The sequence below is a fragment of the Bison bison genome, unplaced genomic scaffold, assembly GCF_000754665.1.
Source record: "Bison bison bison isolate TAMUID 2011002044 unplaced genomic scaffold, Bison_UMD1.0 scf7180017864482, whole genome shotgun sequence".
NCBI lineage: Eukaryota > Metazoa > Chordata > Mammalia > Artiodactyla > Bovidae > Bison > Bison bison.
The window spans coordinates 458,206-479,118 of NW_011495042.1; the positions used below are offsets into that span (position 1 = coordinate 458,206).

At 44.9% G+C, this 20,913-nt stretch overlaps 1 protein-coding gene across 1 annotated transcript in view; it reads left to right on the forward strand.

Moving 5' to 3' along the window:
- Positions 1–20,893, forward strand: part of SMARCC1 (SWI/SNF related, matrix associated, actin dependent regulator of chromatin, subfamily c, member 1) — a 125,030-nt gene extending 104,137 nt beyond the window's left edge. The window contains exons 27-29 of the mRNA XM_010862496.1: positions 3,951–4,212; positions 17,629–17,805; positions 20,366–20,893. Coding sequence (XP_010860798.1) covers positions 3,951–4,212; positions 17,629–17,805; positions 20,366–20,463 — 537 coding nt within the window. The 3' untranslated portion in view covers positions 20,464–20,893. The remainder of the gene's footprint in view (positions 1–3,950; positions 4,213–17,628; positions 17,806–20,365) is intronic.
- Positions 20,894–20,913: the final 20 nt, after the last annotated feature.

Here is a 20,913-nt window from a genome sequence, read left to right on the forward strand (position 1 = left end):
TTGAGGCCCCCACCTTCTTTTACTCTTTCCCACCCCTCCTCCCTGTTCTATGCAAATGAAGTTGGGAGAGAAGCTCTGTGTGAACTTCAGCTGCAGTTGCAGCTGTGTGTGCATTTGGGGTCTTGTAGAAAAGTGCTCTGTTGTGTTCCGGTTCTGCTTGGATTTGCTGCTTTATACATACACAGTGTAGGAATGAAGAGGGAGAGGAAGGCAGAGTTTGAATGCCGTGGGGATCGGGGGTGTCTTTAGATCAGAGCCACAGGCAGCTTTGTATGATACTGGGTTCCCTAGACCCACATTGGAGCCGCGAAAGAAAGTGAACAGATTGATTAGCTCCCTGTTACGGGAGTAATCTACACTATTTGGCTTCGCTGTGGGGACTTGTCTGTAGTCTTTGATCATAGAAAAGGGAGAGAAGAAAGTCAGGTTATCTGAAGCATGTAACTTGGTCAGTTTTAGTGTTTTGTTTTGGGATTACACAAATATTACGAACACATTAAAAAGTGACTTCAGATTTATTCCTAGGAATAATCACTGTTAATAATTTAGCGTCTTCCGGAACATTTTCAATGAGTAGATAATGTTTGTATGTGACCATAAAGTTTTTATATATATATATAATTGATATAAATATTATTATTGTAAATTGCTTTTTTTCTGCTCAGTGTATCTCAGACATAAATGTACATCAAAAATAATACATTAATGACTATCCTTATACAAACATACATGCAGTTTTCTAGCACAGATTTCCACATATAGAATCACTGGGTTATTGGTTTTGTGAATTTCAAATTTGCTCAGAACTATCGTACTCTGCTCAAAAATTCACAGTTCACATTCACATTTGATTGCCACAGAAGTGGCAGTTAGACTGAGTAACAGTGGTGGTGCTAGTGGTAAGGTAAAGAACCCACCTGCCAAGGCAGGTGAGACGTAAGAGATGAGAGTTCGATCCCTGGGTTGGGAAAACCACCTGGAGGAGGGCACAGCAACCCACTCCAGTGTTCTTGCCTGGAGAATCCCATGAACAGAGGAGCCTGGTGGGCTACAGTTCATAGAGCCACACAGAGTCGGACACAACTGAAGCAACTTTAGCATGCAGGCAGCAATAGTCAGTTACCTGTAACAAAAGAAATTCCTTTTGTATGGTGGGGCCAGTATGTGTCCATAAGCTCTGCTGCATGCTCCCCAGAACAGGTCCTCCTGGAGCTAGCTGGTAACCTGCCGTGGACATTGCTCTCACTTCACAGGACCTGTTTATTGCACATTTAATCTAAAGCTTAAATTGGGTTCTTTCCAGGTGTGTGTGTATGTGTGTATATGTGTGTGTATATATTTAATCACATCCTTTTTAATTCTTCTAATTATCTTTTAATTACTTTGTATGTTTTGAAGTGATCACTGAAGCTCATGAGAAAATAGTATAATTGAGGTTAGTTCATTTTAGACAAAGGATTGGACTTCCCTGGTGGCATCATCTGCCTACTATGTGGGAGACCTGGGTTCAGTCCCTGGGTCGGGAAGATCTCCTGGAGAAGGAAATGGCAACCCACTCCAGTATTCTTACCTGGAAAACCCCATGGATGGAGGAACCTGGCAGGCTACAGTCCATGGGGTTGCAAAGAGTCAGATGACTGAGCGACTTCACTAGAGAAGGAAGGTGGGCAAATTTTTCTCTTCAAGATTAATACTTTGATACTAAGGTCAGCTCCTAAAGAAAGGCTAGTTTGGTTTAAAAACAAACAAACACTGAGATAGGTAAAATTTCCCTTCAGAGACACAAAATCTCCCTCCAGTAACAGTTCAGCTTTTTATAAAGCAGATCTTGACCTATATTCTTGAGTTCTTACGTAACTGCAGGACTTCAGCCAAGCTGTCCAGAGCAATAGTGGCTCAACAGGACTGTAGGTTGAGGTCCTTTTCTCGCAACCTTGTAAGTCTAACTTCAGGATAGTGCTAAATTTCCTGGAAAGAATGGTTAGAAGAAAGCAAAACGTAGGACTTAGGTCAGAGTCTTTAGATTTCTCTCTTTTTTTTTTTTATTTACCTTTTACCTCCATTATCTCACTGATTAGTCATCTTGCAGAGCTGGACTTCCAGAGGATTCTCTGGCTGTTGAGAATTTTGTTCTCTTACAGCTCCCTTCCAATTCTGAAAAGAAGGGTATGTTACTGAGCCGGGCTCTAGCCTCTTCCGGTCGCTGTTAGGAAGAGCTCCCAGCAACCTGTTAGACCACGGTAGCAGTAGCACCCTGTCTCCTCTCCTGATCACCCTCAACCACTCACAGAATCCTTTCTTTCAGATCTCCATCTCCCAAGGGAGACTCTCTGCAAGCCAGCTGAACAACACACTCACGGTATAAGTGTTGCCATCTGTTCTCTCCCTTTCTTCTCCTCCTCACCTGGCCATGCTGGTTGTCTTCATGCTGTGTCCACGGCCTGTCTTCCCACACCCAGTCCATCTGTGGACATTCCCTCCTGGCTAACTCCTGACAGCCAATGAAGCTTCTCACTAGGCTCCTCAGGGACTTCTCCCCAAGCTGCTCTCTGCTAAGAGCCCAGATTCGCAAGCAAATACTCACGCATATTCTACCTAGATTTTGCTAATGATAGTATGTAGTATTTATCTATAAATCTGACTGCTCCTGAAAGCCAAAACGTTACATTTCCTTAACTTGGAGTAGTGCTCTCCAACAGCAATATAGTGAGCCATATATGTAATTTAAAATTTTCTAGTAGCCACATTAAAAAAAAACAATCATAAAGATGTTTTAATGCAATATATGTGTGTTATTCTTAACATGTAATCAGTATGAAAAATTGATTTTTTTCAGATTTCAAAACTCAGTGCGGATGTTACATTGATAGTACATCTCCTTTGAGATTAGCCATATCTCAAGTGCCCAAGAGCCCTTGTGGCTGCTATAGAAATGCCTCCCAGTGAATAAGATCTTGCTCTCGAAAATGGTGGGGTAGAACATTATAGAGTAGAAATAGATCACACCCTCCTTATGATCTTTATAATGCTTACTTTAGAAACCTGAATTTTTATTTTTGTTCATGTTAAAGATGATTTTTCTCTGTCAGCTCTGGATTTAATTTTGATGGCTTTTAAGGTGACCACCCATTCTGTGCTACTGTTTGGCATATGGTTTCTGAATTTTCTACCACATATAATAACTTCTCATGTATTTATAATAACGTATTTATTATTTATTTATAATAACTTCTCTTATTTCTCTATTTTAATTTGGGTCCCAGAAAGATTATCTTGAATACTGAAGCACTTATATTCTTCAGACCACAAGTCATGTAAATTTTTATTTAGACTTTGAAAATATGCTGTGAATGTGTCACCCAGTATAATTTTGGCTACTTGGAAGCTAAGTAGCTAAGATTTACAGTGGCAGTGCCAAAGTTCCATCTAGAAGATGTGTATCTTTTCAGCTAAGGCCACGTCCACTCGTGCAGAGGATTTAACTGTGATGTCACATTCTAAAATAGTAGCCAAAAAGGATCACTTTCAGAAGAGAGCACCTAAAATGGTTGGACTTGAAATACTAGTATCTTAAGGAACTATCTTAAGGAACAAGAGGACAAGAGATGTTTCTGTCACCTGAGAAAGAATAAGGTGGTTGTGGAAGCTATTTTTTAAATATCTGAAGGCCTGCCAACAGAGGGATTACCTGTGCTGAGTACAGTTGCCCCACATGGGGTGAAGGTTCCAAGGAAAGGCAAATCTTATACTTAACATAGAGAAAAACTTGACTTCATGCTACTCAAGAAGCAGTGCCTTTTCTCTGACTGTGGTGGTTGCAGGAGAGGAGGTGACTATGTAACGGTGATGAAGTTTGGGGAACTTAGGCACCGTGTGGGTGTCCTGTGTTGGCATCCAATCCTGAAAGCCTCTCCTGGTGTCATTTCTCTTCCCCTTTCTTTTCTTAACAGTTAGAACAACAGAGGCAGCAGTTGCTTACGGAGCGCCAGAACTTCCACATGGAGCAGCTGAAATATGCTGAGTTGCGAGCCCGACAGCAAATGGAACAGCAGCAGCATGGGCCGAACCCTCAACAGGCACACCAGCACTCAGGAGGACCCGGCCTGGCGCAGCTGGGAGCAGCAGGACATCCTGGCATGATGCCTCATCAACAGCCCCCTCCCTACCCTCTGATGCACCACCAGATGCCACCGCCTCATCCACCCCCGCCAGGTGAGAGGAAGCTCTGCTCACAGATGCAGCTGGGCTCATCCCTGTGCTCGGAGCATCAGAGGGTCAGACCTCACTGTTGGGGATTTCTGACTGAGACTGTGCAGCATGTCCGTCATCATCCAGGATGTGGTAGACAAGTGAATCTGGCTTTGTAGCCATCAGCACATGAAGCCTGCTGGGTTCTCTTTCCAGGGTCCTCTTGGCATGATGCCTTTTTCTTGGATAGGTCAGCAGTATATCCCAAAAGTTCCTTAAAAATTCATCCTTGGATTGTCTACACTATTTTTTTAATTGACATTTCAAAGATAGACATGAAAAGAAAAGTACAGTGATCTCTTAATGATGCATTTTCAGTGATCATCACCTTTCTGCCATTCTTAGCTTTTTGTTGTAGAAATCTTCTGTAGGTGAAAGTAGAATAGCGTAATAAGCCCCCAAATGCCTATTGCACAGCTTCACTTCATGTGTTGAAGAAATCCGGGTCTTGAGCCTGTGGCTGTGCCTGATTGTGCACTCAAGGTGCATGGTGTCATTTCACATGGCTTCTCCCCTCTTTTCCTCCTCCCACACATCTCCCATAAGTAAACCACAGGATGGCGCTGGATACTTTCGCAGGTTTAGGGTCACTTTGGGAGTGCAGACATTTTTCCTGTGGTGTCCGTTCTCTCTTGGTGACCTCCAGGTTTGCCAGTGGTTTTGGTGTTCCTAAGTTCCCCATTAAATGACTCACTTAAGATTTCACCTGCCAATGAGAATCGCTTCCTAGATCAGTTATTTCATCAGCTGTTGCAAAATATAAGATTCCTGAATTTATTGTCCTTTCTGCCTTTATTTATATTGTACATTTGTTAGCAGTGATTCTTTTGTTACAAAAGCTTTTCTTCACCAGTCATTTTGTTACGCTGAAAATCAATCCTTGCAAGAAAGCCTGGATAAATGCTTCATTCTTTCCCTTTACTTATCAGTCACCTGAATAATGAGTCCTCCCTCCTCCCCCAAGCCAGTCCTCCACTCCCCCGCAAAGAGTCTCCAAAGGTGACCGATAAGGATTTTTCTGTTGTGTGTGTATGCTTTTAGTATTGTGAATTTGTATGTCCTGTATTTTTATGTGTTTCAATGTTATGGACCTTACTCATTTTCATTCTGAAATTGTCCCATCTTTTAGTTCATGGGTGCCCTTCAAGTTGGCAGCTTTTTACCACATTTTAACTACCTTGAAAGTCGAGCTCACAATTCTTTCAAACTTAACTACTGACATCATTAAAACTTAAAATGTACCTTTAATTGCAGCATCTCTCCCCGTATTCCTTCCCCTCCTGTAAGGTAATATATGTGGCTGTGGTGTACTATATTGCTCTAGTCACAGTCTTCCTGTAAGATTTTTATAGGTACTTTATGGTAATGTGTCAGGTGCCTCCAGAGCCAAAGTCTGTACTTTCTAGGGTGGGATGCAGGCTCTCTGGCCAAGGCGTGCAGAGCTCAGGTGAAATAAAAATAGGAAGACCCTTGGAAGCCTGAGAGGATTCTCACTGTTACTCATGTCAGTTGACCTGACTTCCTCAAATGGCAGAATTTCTAAATCTCATAGAAATAAACAAGGTATGTTGGCCTGAGGGAGCCATGACTGAAACAACTCTGATCTGACAATTTATGTTACCAATATGAATTTTTACTTTACAGCCCCAAACATGTTTAGGCATTAGTTTTTATTGGCTTGACCCCAAAATGGGGCTTTCTCTCTCGCGCTCTCTCTCTCGCTTTCACACACGCACACAGATGGCAGTTGTGAGTTTACTACCACCATTAGACTTGCTGCTTGATCTATATGACATTTGTGAAGATAGTTTCAGAAGTCTGCCAGGCTCATGACACAGGGTTACTTTACTTCTCAGCCCTTGTCTGTCTGCTTGAGTGGGTCTTAAAATCTAATTTTCTAACACGTTACAAGCTATGAATGCTTAACAGAATGATGATCCCAAAGTGATTTTTTTTCAAAAACAGTTATTTTAAAGTTTAATTCTTTAAACTCTTGGGATAAATGTTTAAGAGGAGGTTTGCTGTGGCATTTGTTCTTAATGGTGTTGAAGCCTCACCATCCGCAGTAACTATTCACAGAATTTCTCAGGAAGTTCTCTACCATCTGCATTTAGAAAAAGTATCCTTCTGCCTTTTTTTCTAAGTTACATCCTGGTGAGAACAGGTGTTTGTATGCCAGGCCCTTAACCCACAGTATTTTTACTTCTCACTGTCCTCCCTTTAGAAGTGAAGAACTAATGCATGTCAAGGCTATGTTACCTTGCCACATGGTGGAGCCAGGCTTCCTGCTGGACTCCCTCTTATGGCAAAGTGATATCACGATGCCCCTTCCTGTGATGGAGGACCAAGTGGATTGGTAGCAGACTCAGATACAGCTATATTCTTTCAGGGAGACAGTGGCGGAAAACTAGAGTTCTTAAAATAGCCTGTAGAATACAGATAGGTTATGTTTCTCTTTTTACTTAGAGAAATAGGCTTTTCTTAAGTGAATTTTGAAGAAAAGGATCATTATGTGTATAATGAGAGTGTTTTTGTGCCAAGCTATTCTGTTTTTGCCATGCGGTATGTGAGAGCTTAGTTCCCCAACCAGGGATCACACCCACACCCCCTGCAGTGGAAGTGCAAAGTCTTAATCACTGAACTGCCAAGAAAGTCCCTGTTTTCTTGAAAATTTTTCTATTGAAATGTAACATACATATGAAAAAATACACTAGCCCTAGTAAATACCTGATGATTTTTAACAAAGAGAACGTACCTTTGTAACCAACACTCTGAAGACCCCTCATGGCTTTTCGCAAGCTCCTCCCTCCCCTGGGGTAGCAACTGTCCCAAAGTCCAACACCATAGACCAGTTGGGCTGGTTTTGAATGATATCTGGAAGGGATCTCGTGCTGATTTTTGTCGGTTTGGCTTCTTTCACTCGACACTGCGTATGTGAAATGCATCTGCATTGTCGTGACTGGTCATCGATTTGCTCTTTGTTCTTACTGCATGTATTCCACTGTGTGGCCCTGCCATGATTTATTATATACCATGATCCGTTGTCCTGTTGATGGGTGTTCGATTCTTTTCCATTTTAGTAATTAGAAATAGTGCTGCTGTGAACATGCGTGTGCACACGTCTTTTCGAGGCTTTGGTATACATTTCTGTTGTGTGTGCCCTTAAGTAGTGAAATTTGCCACGTGCCTAGAATGAGTCTTAGGAATTCCATGTATTCACATTAGTTGATGCTGCCAAAATTTTGCCAAAATGCTAATGCCAGTTTACATTCTCTCCCTTAGGGTGTAAGAGTTCCAGCAGCTCAAGGTGATCATTTTCCATAGTTTCCCTTTTGTGGGGTTGCTTTGGCGTTTGAATATAAAAATCAGATGTGTTGGAAAGTAAAATTATGAATAATAAATTGAACCCACTAATTAAAAGCTAACTTAATATTAGCAGTTCAGAAAAGACTGGTTTTAACAGATTCTAGAAACTGGCTAAAGGGGCTTTTTATATTAAGGCAAGCAAGGGAGTCTGTAATATTTTAGGTGGAGAACAACTTTAGTCTCTTATTTGCCACAGGTGTAAGTTCATAACTGTGAATATAGTCCTTCTGACTAATATTTCCTAGGTTTAGAAAAGTTAACAGGCCCACAGCATTTATGTATAAGCTGGGGATAATTATCCAGGTCAGTAGACTAGCTTTTGGTATTTGGCCAGAATTTATGGTGTGTGAAGGAAGGAGAAAAATCAGCCTCTCAAAACCAGCAAGATTGGGAAAGTGGTGAAAGAAGGTCAAGTGGTGAATTTGTCCAGCTCTCTGACTTAATAGAATTCATATTATTTTGTAGATAAAACACATGTAATCTTTCTCCACAGTTCATGGTAGAACCCATTAAAATATGGCTCCTTGTTGTGAGACTGTCGAGCCCTTTTGGGCCCAAGCACCAGAGGGGCTAGTATAAACCAACACCTGTAAATATTCCATTTAGTTTGTACTTCTGCGGTCCTTCCATTCACCTCTTTAATTCATTCACATGCTTAGAATTTTTGTATACAGAGCATCTGTTTGCTGCTATCTGTCTTCTGGGCTCTTACTATTTGGTCGTACTCCTTACTCACCTCAAACTCTAGCTTTTTGTAGGTTTTGTTCTTCTCCCTGATAAAGTGTCCAAAGGTGATTTGTTTCCATCAAACAAAAAGTCAAAGGAAGAATCTCCAGTGTACAGTTAGCAAATGGAAACTGGAGGTGCCCATAGCCATCCTTATAACACTCTTAGGTTTTGTTGATCTTCATAAAGTACACAGCACTGTGTTTTGTCTTTCATTTAAATTGAAACACAGTGTGATCTCATGGAAGTGATTCGAAAGTTAAAGTGTAACTAGTTCTTCCTGCACTACTGCCTTTCTAAATTGGCACAGATGAAAGAGTCATGGCAGCCACCAGTTCTTGAACACATGCTTGCCCGCAGCCTGGCCCATTGCATTCATGACAGCACATGGGGAGCCAAGGAGCATGGCAGGGTAGTGGCTGCTCTTCCCTGGGGTGTTCTTGATTGTGATCAAGGAGGACACCTGTGACTGCAGGGTGTCTCCCCTAGGGACCTTAGCACCTACAGTCGTCTCTGTTTCCACCAGGGATTGGTTCTGGACCCCAGTGGGGGATGCATGAGTATCCATAGATGCCCACGTCTCTTAAAGAAAATGATACTGAACAGTGAATACAGTCGGCCCTCCATACCCACAGATGCTGATCCCATGGATACGGTGGAACAGAGGGCCAAGTGTATTTTAGGGAGATTGCCTAAAAATCTAGGATGTGAGTGCAGTGTAAGCTCTGCCTTCCCCTTGGGCTTTTAATAGTAAATGAGGCGCTCTTGAGTATTCATGCCTCACGGATCTGGAGTGAGCCGCCTGCATTGGGGAAGCCTTTTTATGTGTCTCTGTGTATGAAAAACGGAGAGAAAAGGACAAGTTGGTTTAAATAACCTGTATCATTTCCTCATTAATAGTGTAAGAATTTTTAGAAGTGCCCCCCCAAAATCGGAGTAGGAATTGATCTGATCTGATGAGAACTCAGGGATGATAGAGATGTTAAAATACTGGTTGTTCAATGAAATTTCCAAGCAAAGCATTAAGCCCTTGACTTTCAGGCCCCCACGTTAGATCCACTTACACAACCCTCCCTGTGGGAAGTAGTGCTCAAGAAAGGATTACAGCCACTCACTACTTCCTAGCCTCTTCTCTCCCCCCAACTCAGAGCCCCACACTGAAAAGGGAACTGAACCAGCTCATCACGGCAGCCAAGTTTTTATTATCTGCGGTGCCTTTGGTCCTGCTCGCATCATGTGATAACAAGGCTGCCGTGCCGCTTTCCGGAGTGGCAGGTTATCCCCACAAAGAGAACAGTGAGGGCACAGTCTTCAACAAAGAGCGTCTGTGGGCCTCCCCCCTCCCGGAAGCTGCCGCCGAGGAGCAATCTCCGGGGAGCCCTGGCTTCCCCTCACTTGGCCCTCATGGTTATTTCCGTTCTCTGGGGGACTCGCCAGAGGGTGTGTTGTGGGTGGTTAGAAACAGCAAGGAAATGTGCTTATGGTTGGAAATTCATGGGTTCCCTTTCGTTGTTTTGTGTTCTTTTACCCACCTGCCTCTCCCATCCCAGAGAATAAATATGAAGTCCTTAGATGATACTCTGTTGAGTGTGGTATCTGTAACACTTTAGTATAAGATCTAATAAACCTGATAGTGAGAGGGGTTTTTCCACTAGGCAAAGCCTAATTTTAGCAAACCTTTCCATTTTTCAGGCTTCAGATGCCTACTGCTTTAAAAAAAAAAAAAAAGCTCGTATGTAGGTCAGACTCCCACCAGTTTATGCTTTGATGCTGCTGTTCTGAAGCCACATCTCTCTCTCACCTCCCTCTCTACTGGAAAAGGAAGCACCTGAGATTTTTTTTTCCACTTAATAAAAATACATGCCCACATCCTTTATTTTGTTTGATAAGGCCTGCTCCTATTCATTTTGGATATCTGTGGACCAGACTTCTTAATGTTTAGTAAAAATAAAATGAAATGCTTTCCCATCTTGTCATCCATTTAAAAATGATGAGACCTATATCAAAACCCAGAAAAGCCAAGGACATTTAGATCTCAAAAGGACAGGGGTTGACTTTATAAGAAGTTGGTTTTTGGCTTCTCCTCAGTCCTCTTAAACTCTACCCCTTTTCAAATTTTGTCCTTAGAAATCGGCTTTTCCAAGGAAAGGAATACCCTTCTAAGGCAGGATGATGTACAGGAAAAGACAATGCACCTTGGGGTCAGACAGCTCAGTCCCTTGTTCTTATGACTTGGGACCAGATTCCATTGCCTCTCTGAGACTTCATTTCCTTAATTATAGTCTGGGCTCTCTCTTTCAGTCTTTCTGACAACCTGAAATATTCCGTGAGGTCACTGTCATTGCCTGCAAGCGACAGGCCCCAACTCAGAGCAGCATTCTGTCTCCTCGCTATCTGTTCTCTAAATCCACTGCCCTGGGCACACCAGCGCCTCCTGATGGCACGGAGACGTTGCCTCACTCATAGTGTTCCTTGCTTTCCTGAGAAATGTCTGTCTGTGCAAAGTCCCACAAGCAGAAATAAACTGTTGTTCCTCTAGTCCTTCCTTTCTGTTGCCACCTCTTCCCAAGGAGCCACTGTCTTCTCCTACCTTAAATACCAGTACTCTGGTGGCTTTTTGGCTCCGTTTATGACAGGAGGATAGAAGAACACTGTTCTACAGAAAGCTTCAGGATTTATTGCAAAAGAAAGGGTTTGTTGTTTTGTTTTGTTTTCCAGCTGTTGGGTTTGTAGTTTGGTCTTAAAAGCCTAGAGCTCCCCTGGCCCAGCTTGTTGTTAAACAGATTTAGGGTAGTAGGGGAATCGGCCACTGCCTCTGAGCAGGTGGCTTGGAAGCAGCGCTGATGGACCTAACAGCAGAGCTTGCAGCTTATCCCAGTGTTGTTTTAGTAGATGTCACCTTGTGAAAGTTGAAAATGTTAGTTGCTCAGTCGTGTTCAACTTTTTGCGACCCCATGGACTGTAGCCCACGAGGCTCCTCTGTCCGTGGGATTCTCCAGGCAAGAATGCTGGAGTGGGTAAGCATTCCTTTCTCCGGGGGATCTTCCCGACCCAGGGATCAAACCCGTGTCTCCTGCGTTCCAGGCAGATTCTTTACCATCTGAGCCACCAGGGAAGCCTATGCGTCTGTGTTAATGTGCCACTGATTCCCCTCTTTCCAAGACTCCAACACTCTCCAAGTGTTTAGTGCAGCAGGGTTTCCATCACACAGTCTACTGGAAGACGGATGCTTCAGACTTTCATCCTCAGAGTGCTCTGTGTTACGGGTACCATCTCTGGAGCCAGAGCCCCTAGGTCAGAGCCAGGCTCCCTTACTTATACGCTTCATGACATTGGATGAGCTACTCAGTCTTTGTCTTCCCCTTTCATAAACATGGTAACTCATAGCAACAGAAATGTAGGGGTTTCACATTTCTGGGAGCTAAGGGACCAAGGTCATGCTTCCCTCCAGGAGCTTTCAGGGAGCTCTGTTCCTTGCCTCTTCCACTTCTGGTTGCTGATAGCTTTCCCTGGATTATGGCCACACCTTTCTTTACTCCGTCTTTATCTTCCTTCTTCTCCCTGTGTCTTTTCCTCCGTGTGTCCCTTATAAGGACACTCAGCATTGGATGTAGGGCCCACCAAGATAATCTAGGATGATCGCAAGATCCTCAGCCAAAATCTGCAAAGATGCTTTTTCCAAATACAGTTAACATTTACAGGTTCCAGGTGTTAGAATGTGTGTGTATGTGTTTGAAGGCCACCATCCCACCCACTGCAAGGTGCTAGCAAGTTTATTTGTTAGAATTATATATTGCAGGAAGCAGAGCAGTCTCTTTATTGTTGATACAGTGAAGAAGAAAACATGGTGCTTGGAATTAAAGTTTATATCATTTTTTTTTAATGCTGACTGGTACCTGAAGTCCTTTCACATGACCTGTTGGATTTGAGCATGGAATAGTATGGTAAATAATTAGATTTAGAATCAAAAGACTTGGATCTGATTCCTCTTTAAAGTTTGAAGACTGTAAAGAAATCTCTTAACTTTTTCTGAGCGTCTGTCTAACTTGAGAATGTTTGTTCTTCCTTTCATAAGGCAGAGCCGCAGACATAGTAAGACATCATAGCAAACCCTTTCCCTGATCGTACAGAGAACTGGATGTTAGAGTACAGCATATATTTAACATTGCTCTTTCTAATAATCTCAGGAAACTGAGGCTTGGGTCATCCTAAACAGCTTGTCCAGAACCACTCATCTAGGTCAGCGTGAAGTGGAGATCGCACTGTTCAGTTTGCAGTCTCATTCATCTATGCTTTCCCTGTTGAGAATGGTATTGTAGGGGCTTCCCTGATAGCTCAGTTAGTCAAGCATCCACCTGCAATGCAGGAGACCCCAGTTTGATTCCTGGGTTGGGAAGATCCGCTGGAGAAGGGATAGGCTACCCACTCCAGTATTCTTGGACTTCCCTTGTGGCTCAGCTGGTAAAGAATCTGCCTGCAATGTGGGAGACTTGGGTTCAATCCCTGGGTTGGGACAGTCACCTGGAGAAGGGAAAGGCTACCCACTCCAATATTCTGGCCTGGAGAATTCCATGATCTGTATAGTCCATGGGGTCACAGAGTCAGACGTGACTGAACAACTTTCACCAGTGCTTTCCCCTTTGAGAGTGTTACTGGGTGGCTTACTGACGGGTGTGCTCACTGGTCAGCCAGGAGTTTGGGCAGCCCATACCTTGCTCAAGATATCACAGTAGAAAACTCTGTTGTGCTGCTGTAGATAAGAATGGTTAAGACTGAGCAGTTGTGTGTCCGTTCACTTAGCATACACCTGGTCTGTGCTCTTCCTTCTTTCTTTCTCCCTTACTCAGTCTGACCTTTTTGTAAAGGCATTCTTCAGTGCTCTAATACCAGTTTTCCAGAGAGAGAGATCTGAGAAGGGCTGGCAAAATGTTCTTCCTAACTTGCTCAAAGGCCTCTTGTCCAGGTTGAACTGGGTAGAAGAGGGCAGTCTGTACCCATTGACAACCATGAGCTGTATTATTTGCTCTACTGAACAGCTTCCATTCATCACAGCAAGTCCATTAAAAGGGTTCTTTCATCTCCAGGTTGGGATTTTGTAGGTCTGGATTCAAACTAGGCCTCCTGTCCCCAACAACAGCAAAGATATCTCTTCTCTCCCTGCTCACCACCTGAAATACCATTAGAGAATCAGTAGAGACTTGAGAGTTTCCTAGGTGGCTCAGCGGTAAAGAATCCACCTACCAAGCAGGAGACAAAAGTTCAATCCCTTGGTCTGAAAGATCCCCTGGAGAAGAAGATGGCAACTCACTTCAGTATTCTTGCCTCAGAAATCCCATGGACAGAGGAACCTGGTGGGCTGCAATCCATGGGGTTGCAAAGAGTCAGACAAGACTGAGCGACTCTACGACAACAACAGTAAGGAGATCCAGAGAGTGGGAAACAAAGCCTTGTGTTTAGTAATGACCTCGCACGTGTGTGGTAAGAAGGAAACTGGGAGAGTTCCAGAGGACTGACCCTAATTCTCAGAAGAATAAGGCTCTGTGTGTGCTGCTTACTGTCCATTGGAAGCTTTGAGGGTTCTGTGCCTTCCCTTCACTCCATCTCATCGTTCCACTGGAATGGCAGCCAGTCATGCACCTCCTGACCCCGGAGCCCTTCCCCATTCTCTGCATTGCACATGCCAGTCAGATGCCAGACTCCCATTTTTTCTCCTTCTCAACTTCACACTTGCCCCCTTCCTCTTCCTCGTTCTCTCATCCGTCTCCAGGATGCCTGTAGGGTGCTGTTCCCAGCTCTTTTCTACTCAACCTGCCCTCATTCAGCCCCTACTTCTGTGCAAAAGCTCTTCTCCTCAGTTCTAGACTGAGACTCCTCTGCATTCCTTCTTTAAAAAAAATTTTTTTTATTTATTTAAGGCTGTGCTGGGTCTTCATTGCTGTGCGTGGGCTTTCTCTAGTTGCGGCTCGTGGGAGTTCCTCTCTAGTTGTGGTGCATGGGCTTCTCTTTGGGGTGGGCTTTTCTGTTGCTGAGCACGGGCTCTAAGGTACAAGAGCTTCAGAAGTTGTTGCTCCCGAGCTCTAGAGCACAGGCTCAGTAGTTGTGGATCACAGGCTTAGTTGCTCCAGGGCATGTGGGGTCTTCCTGGACCAGGGATCAAACCCATGGCTCCTTCATTGGCAGGCAGATTATTTACCACTGAGCCACCTAGGGCACCTCTCCCCATCCCTCCTTATCACTTTTCATCACACAGAAAATCAGGCGCTTCTCCAGAAGCCTTTAGCCAGGCCCCTGTAGCCTTACTGGCCACATCTCTCACCTTGTTCTGTGTGCATGACTCATCCGACCCCTTGTGCCTTGATTCGTGTAGACAGACCAAGCATGGACAGCTGAGCTCTAACCTGGGCATTGTTTTTAAACAATCTTTTGAGCTTATTACTCTTACATGTAATGCAGGTGGTAGATAGTACGGTGATGTAGTTATCTCAGAGGGGATGGCGAGTATAGTCTCCTGTTACCCTGTTCCTAATTCTCCTCCTTCAGTTTGTATACACATCATCCAAAATCCTAAATTGTCCACAGATTGGTCTTAATTAGCCACAAGGTATCAAGTTCGTTCACTTGCTCCTTCCATAGTTTTCCCGTGGTTTCCCTGCCTACCCTTCATGTGTCCTCATCCCTTGTATGGCTTGTAGGGTGCTTGGCGTTTGTGGCTTTCATCTCTGTGTCATCCTGTCCACGGATAGACTTCAGCACTGCCTAAATCTGGCCTCGCCCTGTGGCCCAGGCCCCCAGCAGCTTTAATGACATGTTCAGTGGTGTGAGGGTGGCGGTCATGTCAGCCCAGCAGCTACTCTTGCTTTCTCTGAGGGGATTGGATCAACTCATTCTCCAGCATGTGGAGAAGACCTCTGGGGCTCTTCTGTACTTCCTCGAAATTGCATAAGAGAGCAGGGGGGCCCCAGAGCCCCAGACTTGCTCTCCTGTTTATTCTGGGGCATAAGGCAGATGTATTATGTTTTTTAAAAAGTAATCTTGGGATTTTCTTGGGGGACCAGTGGTTAAGACTCCATGCTCCTAGTGCAGGGAGCCAGGTTGAATCCCTGGTCAGGTTACTAGATCCCACATGCGGCGACTAAGACCCAGTGTAGCCACATGAATCAATATTTTTAAAAATTAAAAAAAAAAAAACGTCCTCCAGAGACAATGGACCACCTCTCTTCTTGCCTCTTACACTTCACTGAGATTCTCTTTGTGGACACCCTGTAGTAAAAGGCTCCTCTCTCTGAGTCCTGGCTCAGGGAACAGACACTGGAAATAGATGGTGTGAGGCTTAAAGCTTTGTCTTTGTTAAGACAGGCCATTCTCTAAGCACTGCAAAAGAGCTCTTGAGCTGTCTCCTCTCCTGCTCTACCTGTGTTAGTTGCCAGTTAGCTATCTGGTAGTGTGTGTTCGTGCTAAGTTGTCTCAGTCATGTCTGATTCTTTGTGGCCCCATGGACTGCAGCATGCCAGGCTCCTCTCTCCTCCTCTACCCCTAGCGTTCACTCAGATTCATGTCCATTGAGTCAGTGATGCTATCTAACCATCTCATCCTCTGCTGCCCGCTTCTCTTTTTGCCTTCAATCTTTCCCAGCATCAAGGTCTTTTCCGATGAGTCAGCTCTTCCCATCAGGCAGCCAAAGTATTGGAGCTTCAACTTCAGCATCACTCCTTCCATTTAATCTTCAGGGTTGATTTCCTTTAGGATTTTGACTGGTTTGATCTTTTTGCATTCCAGAGAACTCTCAAGACTCTTCTCCAGGACCACAGTTGGAAAGCATCAATTCTTTGACACTCAGCCTTCTTTTGATCCAACTCTCGTATCCATTCATGACTGCTGGAAAAATCATAGCTCTGTCTATACACACATTTGTTGACAGTTATACCTCTGCGTTTTAATATGTTGTCTCTCTTTGTTATAGCTTTCTTTCCAAGGAGCAAGTGTCTTTTTAGTTTGTTTGTAGTTTAGCCAGTCCTGGCTTTTCTTTTTGAAATTGAAATTAAAAGGCAGGATTGGCTAATCACAACCAAATCTGGTCTATCTCCTATGTTTGTAGGGGCCATAAGATAAGAATGATTTTTGCAGTTTAAGTAGTTGGAGAAAACTCAAAAATGTTTATGTCACATGAAAATTATGTGAAATTCACATTTCAGAGTCCATAAGGATGTATTATAATACACGTCACCTATTTGTTATGGCTTTCCTGTTGGCTCAGCGGTAAAACAAATCCACTTGCCAATGCAGGAGACATGAGTTTGGGAAGATCCTGTATCAGGAAGATCCCTTGGAGGATGAAATGGCAACCCACTCCATTGTTCTTGCTTGGAGAGTCCCATGGACAGAGGAGCCTGGCGGGCTACAGTCCATGGGTCACAAATGAGTTGGACAGTGACTAAACAACAGCAAAACTTATTTGTTGCATATTCTCTGTCTTCATGCTATAATAGCCAAGTTGAAAAGTTGTGACAGAGGCCATATGACCTGTGAAGTCCAAATATTTACTGTCTGGTTCTTTTCAGGAAAAGTGTGCTGAAGGTCCTGAAGGTTCAGTGTGAGCCTGAACACAGGAGGTGTTGCACTGTCCTTGTGACCAGTGTCTCCCGTCTTTCGTATCAAAGCAGTAGGAAGAGATGAAGGAGTTGTCTGTCTCTCATGTCCCTCCCCCACCATGGTTCTCCAGGGCCAGTGCTTCATGGCTGGGGGCAGGGGGAGAGATTTGTTTTTGTGAAAAGAACTTGAGACTTCCAATTAGAATCCCCTTTTAATGGTGATTTCATGGTAGTGACCAATCCCCTTTCAGGCATACCTTCCCAGATAGCCTGTGCGTGAAGCTCAGTCTGGACTGAGCTTCAGTTCTTAGACTGTGCACTGACTTGCTGGTAAGCCCTCCATTCCCTGTGGTCCGTGCTTGGTATTTCGTGTCCTCAGGAAGATATTTGACAATCCATTGTTCACCCAAACTCACCAGAGTGAATGCTTTCTTTTAGGATTTTTTTTGGTAATAGCGTCTTACAGTTACCTGCCTATACCAGGGTTTAGGGTAGTCGTTGACTCCACAGACCTGCCCCGTCATCCCTCCATGCCCCCGACCCCACCCCGAATTAAAAGCCAGTCAGATTATTCCAGATTATTGTTCTGTCGATCTTTCAAATCCTTTTGGAGGGTTAGATATCTGTCTGTATTTAGCAGTCTCGGGCAGTGAGTTGATTCCTGTCTTCCTTACCTTAGTGCTCTGAATCTCCTCCACAGGTCAGATACCAGGCCCAGGTTCCATGATGCCTGGGCAGCCCATGCCAGGCCGCATGATGCCCACCGTTGCAGCCAGCATCCACCCCCCTGGGAGTGGCCCCACCCCTCCTGGTATGCCTCCAATCCCAGGAAACATCTTAGGACCCCGGGTACCCCTCACGGCACCTAACGGCATGTGTAAGTACCCAGTTGGGGGAGGCATTACCCTCGGGACTTCTGGGGAGAGCTGTACTCAAGGGAGGCAAGCACCATTTGTTCCCTCTGGGGTGTGACAGATCCATGGACAGCATGGCCTGTGAGGGGGGCTTCTAAAAGGCTGGGCTTTGCTCATTGTGCTCAGCATCCCTGGTGGACAGGTGCCCAGGTGGCGAGCGCAGAGTGCTCCTCGTTAGTCGGGATGCTATGCCACAGCCTTCGTGGATGCGTTCCTGACACCAAGGGCTCTGGCGAGGCCAAGGACACGCCTCACCCATGCCTGTTTGAGCCTATCTAATTTGAATCTGAGTAGATACACAGAACTACTGGTAGTTATTTTCTCTATAGGAGCCTTTTATGGATTCAGGATTTAAAAGAGGTAGGTGTAAAGAAAAAAATAGGGTCTGGTTTAGGGCAGGAATAATAATAAGTTTTTGCCCAATATATTGGTAGTGGCTGCTTAGACTTAGAAAGGAGTATTCAGGGCTGTGTTGAGAAGGACTTTGAAGTCTTAGCAGGCCCCATGGAGCGGGCACATATGCTTCTGAACAGTGTCTGTGGCAGTGTGTGCAAAACCAGCTCAGTTTCGCCATGGAGCCCTTGTTCTTCTCCAACTTTGGCCTCCAAAGGGGTGCATCAGAGCCCAGCCTGCCCTCTGACTCCTGTGGACCATGGTAATGATTCCAAAATGCAGCTGATCGTGGCCATGTACCCCGCCACATGTGTGATCCCAGGTCCTTTTAGAGGAGGACCTAAATGAGGTGGAGTCATCCCCTGTTTGTTTATAATAATACAGCTTATAATAAAATGATAATGTATTTATAATACAAAAACATAAAGTAGTAATAATGTATTTGTAATACAATACAGAGAGCTAGGATGCAGAGGCATTCCTGGCCTCCAGGAGCTTTAGTTGGGAAAATAAAACATGAACAAGTGGATAGAAGTGTAGGATTTACCATAAGTTATACAAGGCTATGAAGTGACTTGAGCTCACTGTAGTTTTCTGGGAGACTTCCTGGGTCCAGGAGACAAGTGCCATCAACACAGGTGCGTCTCCCTTCTCACTGGACCCCCAGGGACAAGGACAGAGTTAGGTGCACAGAAGAAAGACAGCAGTTGAGCCAGGTCAGTACAGGATCACAGGTGAGAAACGAGGGACTTCCTTGGTGGTCCAGTGGCTAATATTGCGCTCCCAGTGCATGGGGCCCGGATTTGATCCCTGGTCAGGGAACTAGATATCCCACATGCTGCAACTAATGATCCTGAGTGCTGCAACTAACACCCGGTACAACCAAATAAATTAAGATATTTTTTAAAAAAAAGAAAAGCGATATTTGTTAAGTCAAGGATCAGAGATCATAGTCTAGTGTGTACCTCTTTTCCTAGCCTTGCTGCCCCACAGGCAATGTAAAAATGTGCTGGCTGACTTGGAGGGTTGACCATGCTGCATCTCTGTTGCAGACATAATGTCATTGGTCTTTACCACTGTCCTGTCCTGCTGATAACACCTGATTTGCATACACGATTCCATCCTAAAGGGCCCTGGGTGCAGTACCTTGAGGGTGTTGAATGTTTGAGGTGCTCCCCATCACTTCCTGCCCCAGATGAATTTCAGGGATCCTGAGCTGCTGATTTGGCTTCAGGGCACTGGGCAGGCCTTATCAGGCGAGTCACTTCCCTCTTCAGGCCTTACTTTGCTCCCCTGAAAGATGACACCAGGGAGTAAATCGGTGGGCTTAAAAATGCTTTGAAGAGCCTTAGCAACTGGGTGGACACCTCCTGAGGGGAAGGTTGGATGAATTAGCTGGTAAGCAATGAGGTGCTTTAATTGTGTGTTTCCTTCGTTTTCATCCCTGGCAAAATCTAGAAGTTTTTAAAACCCTGGATTGAATCATCTCTATGGTTGCTTTGTACACTCAAGCAGCCAAAGTAGAAATAGGAAAGAGCTCCTTTCCTAATTGTTCCCTTCAGGACCTGACCTAGTTTTGGCCAAAAATCCAGAGACTACAGTTCAGGAGTTGCGGGGCCTCCTCAGACTGTCCAGCTTGTTGGCTGCTGCAAGTCAATCTCGGTGACCCTGGTGGAGACAGTTCATAAGAGCCAGCAGTTTCTGATAGGCAGTGTTGTGCCCAGCTAGGCTAGGCACTCTGAGAGAAAGAAAAGAAGACACAGAACTTGCCTAGGAAGGAACTTATCATTTAACTGAAGAGACAGAATTAGCAGTGAGAAGCATTAAGATAATGATAAAATCAAAATATAATTAATTTATGCAAAGGTCTGGAGGATTCTTGGAAGGAGCGGGCCTTGAAGGAGAGTGGGGCAGACTCAGACACCTCCCCACCCCCGAGCCGCGTGGATCAGGGGAGCCACACGAGCGGTGACGTGGAGGTTCAGATGCGCCCCATGTAGCCCGCAGCAGTAGCCGTGCCTCACAGGCCGTAAAGAAATTTCCTTTGTAAGTCCTGTTTCTCTGCGTGGGCTCTTGCCCAGGCCTCTTGTGTTCCCAGCAATGACAAGTTTCTTTTGGATGTGTTTGCAGATCCCCCTCCACCGCAGCAGCAGCCACCACCTCCAGCACCTGCGGACGGAGGCCCTCCGCCTCCTGCTCCTGGCCCACCAGCCTCTGCCGCGCCCTAGCCCGAAAGACACAGGGGACATCCGCGCCCAGCACCCCCAGCTGGAGTGGGGATGACAAGACTTGTGTTCCTCCGCTTCCTTGGGTTTCTTTCAGGAGTTTTCTTCTCACAGCCCCAAGCACGCACCCTGAATTGTCCCCATTCCTCTTGCCACCCCCCTCCGTACTCTGACACCTGCTGTGTTAGGTCCTCCTCCAGCACAGGGGGAGGGGGAAGCCTGTGGTGCCAGTGTGCCCTGGTCACCCTGAAATACCTGGCGTCTCCCTGACCCGCGGTGGGGTATGCTGACAGTGTATCTGCAGGTCCTGTCAACGTTAGTGCTCTATGTCTGTATCAGTTTTTGCTCTCCTGCAATTTTGTTCTGTTTTTGCTTTGTCTTACGCTTGTATGGATAATGCTTTATAATCATTATCACTTTTTTTTTTTTTTTTTTTTTGGTCTTTTTTGCTTT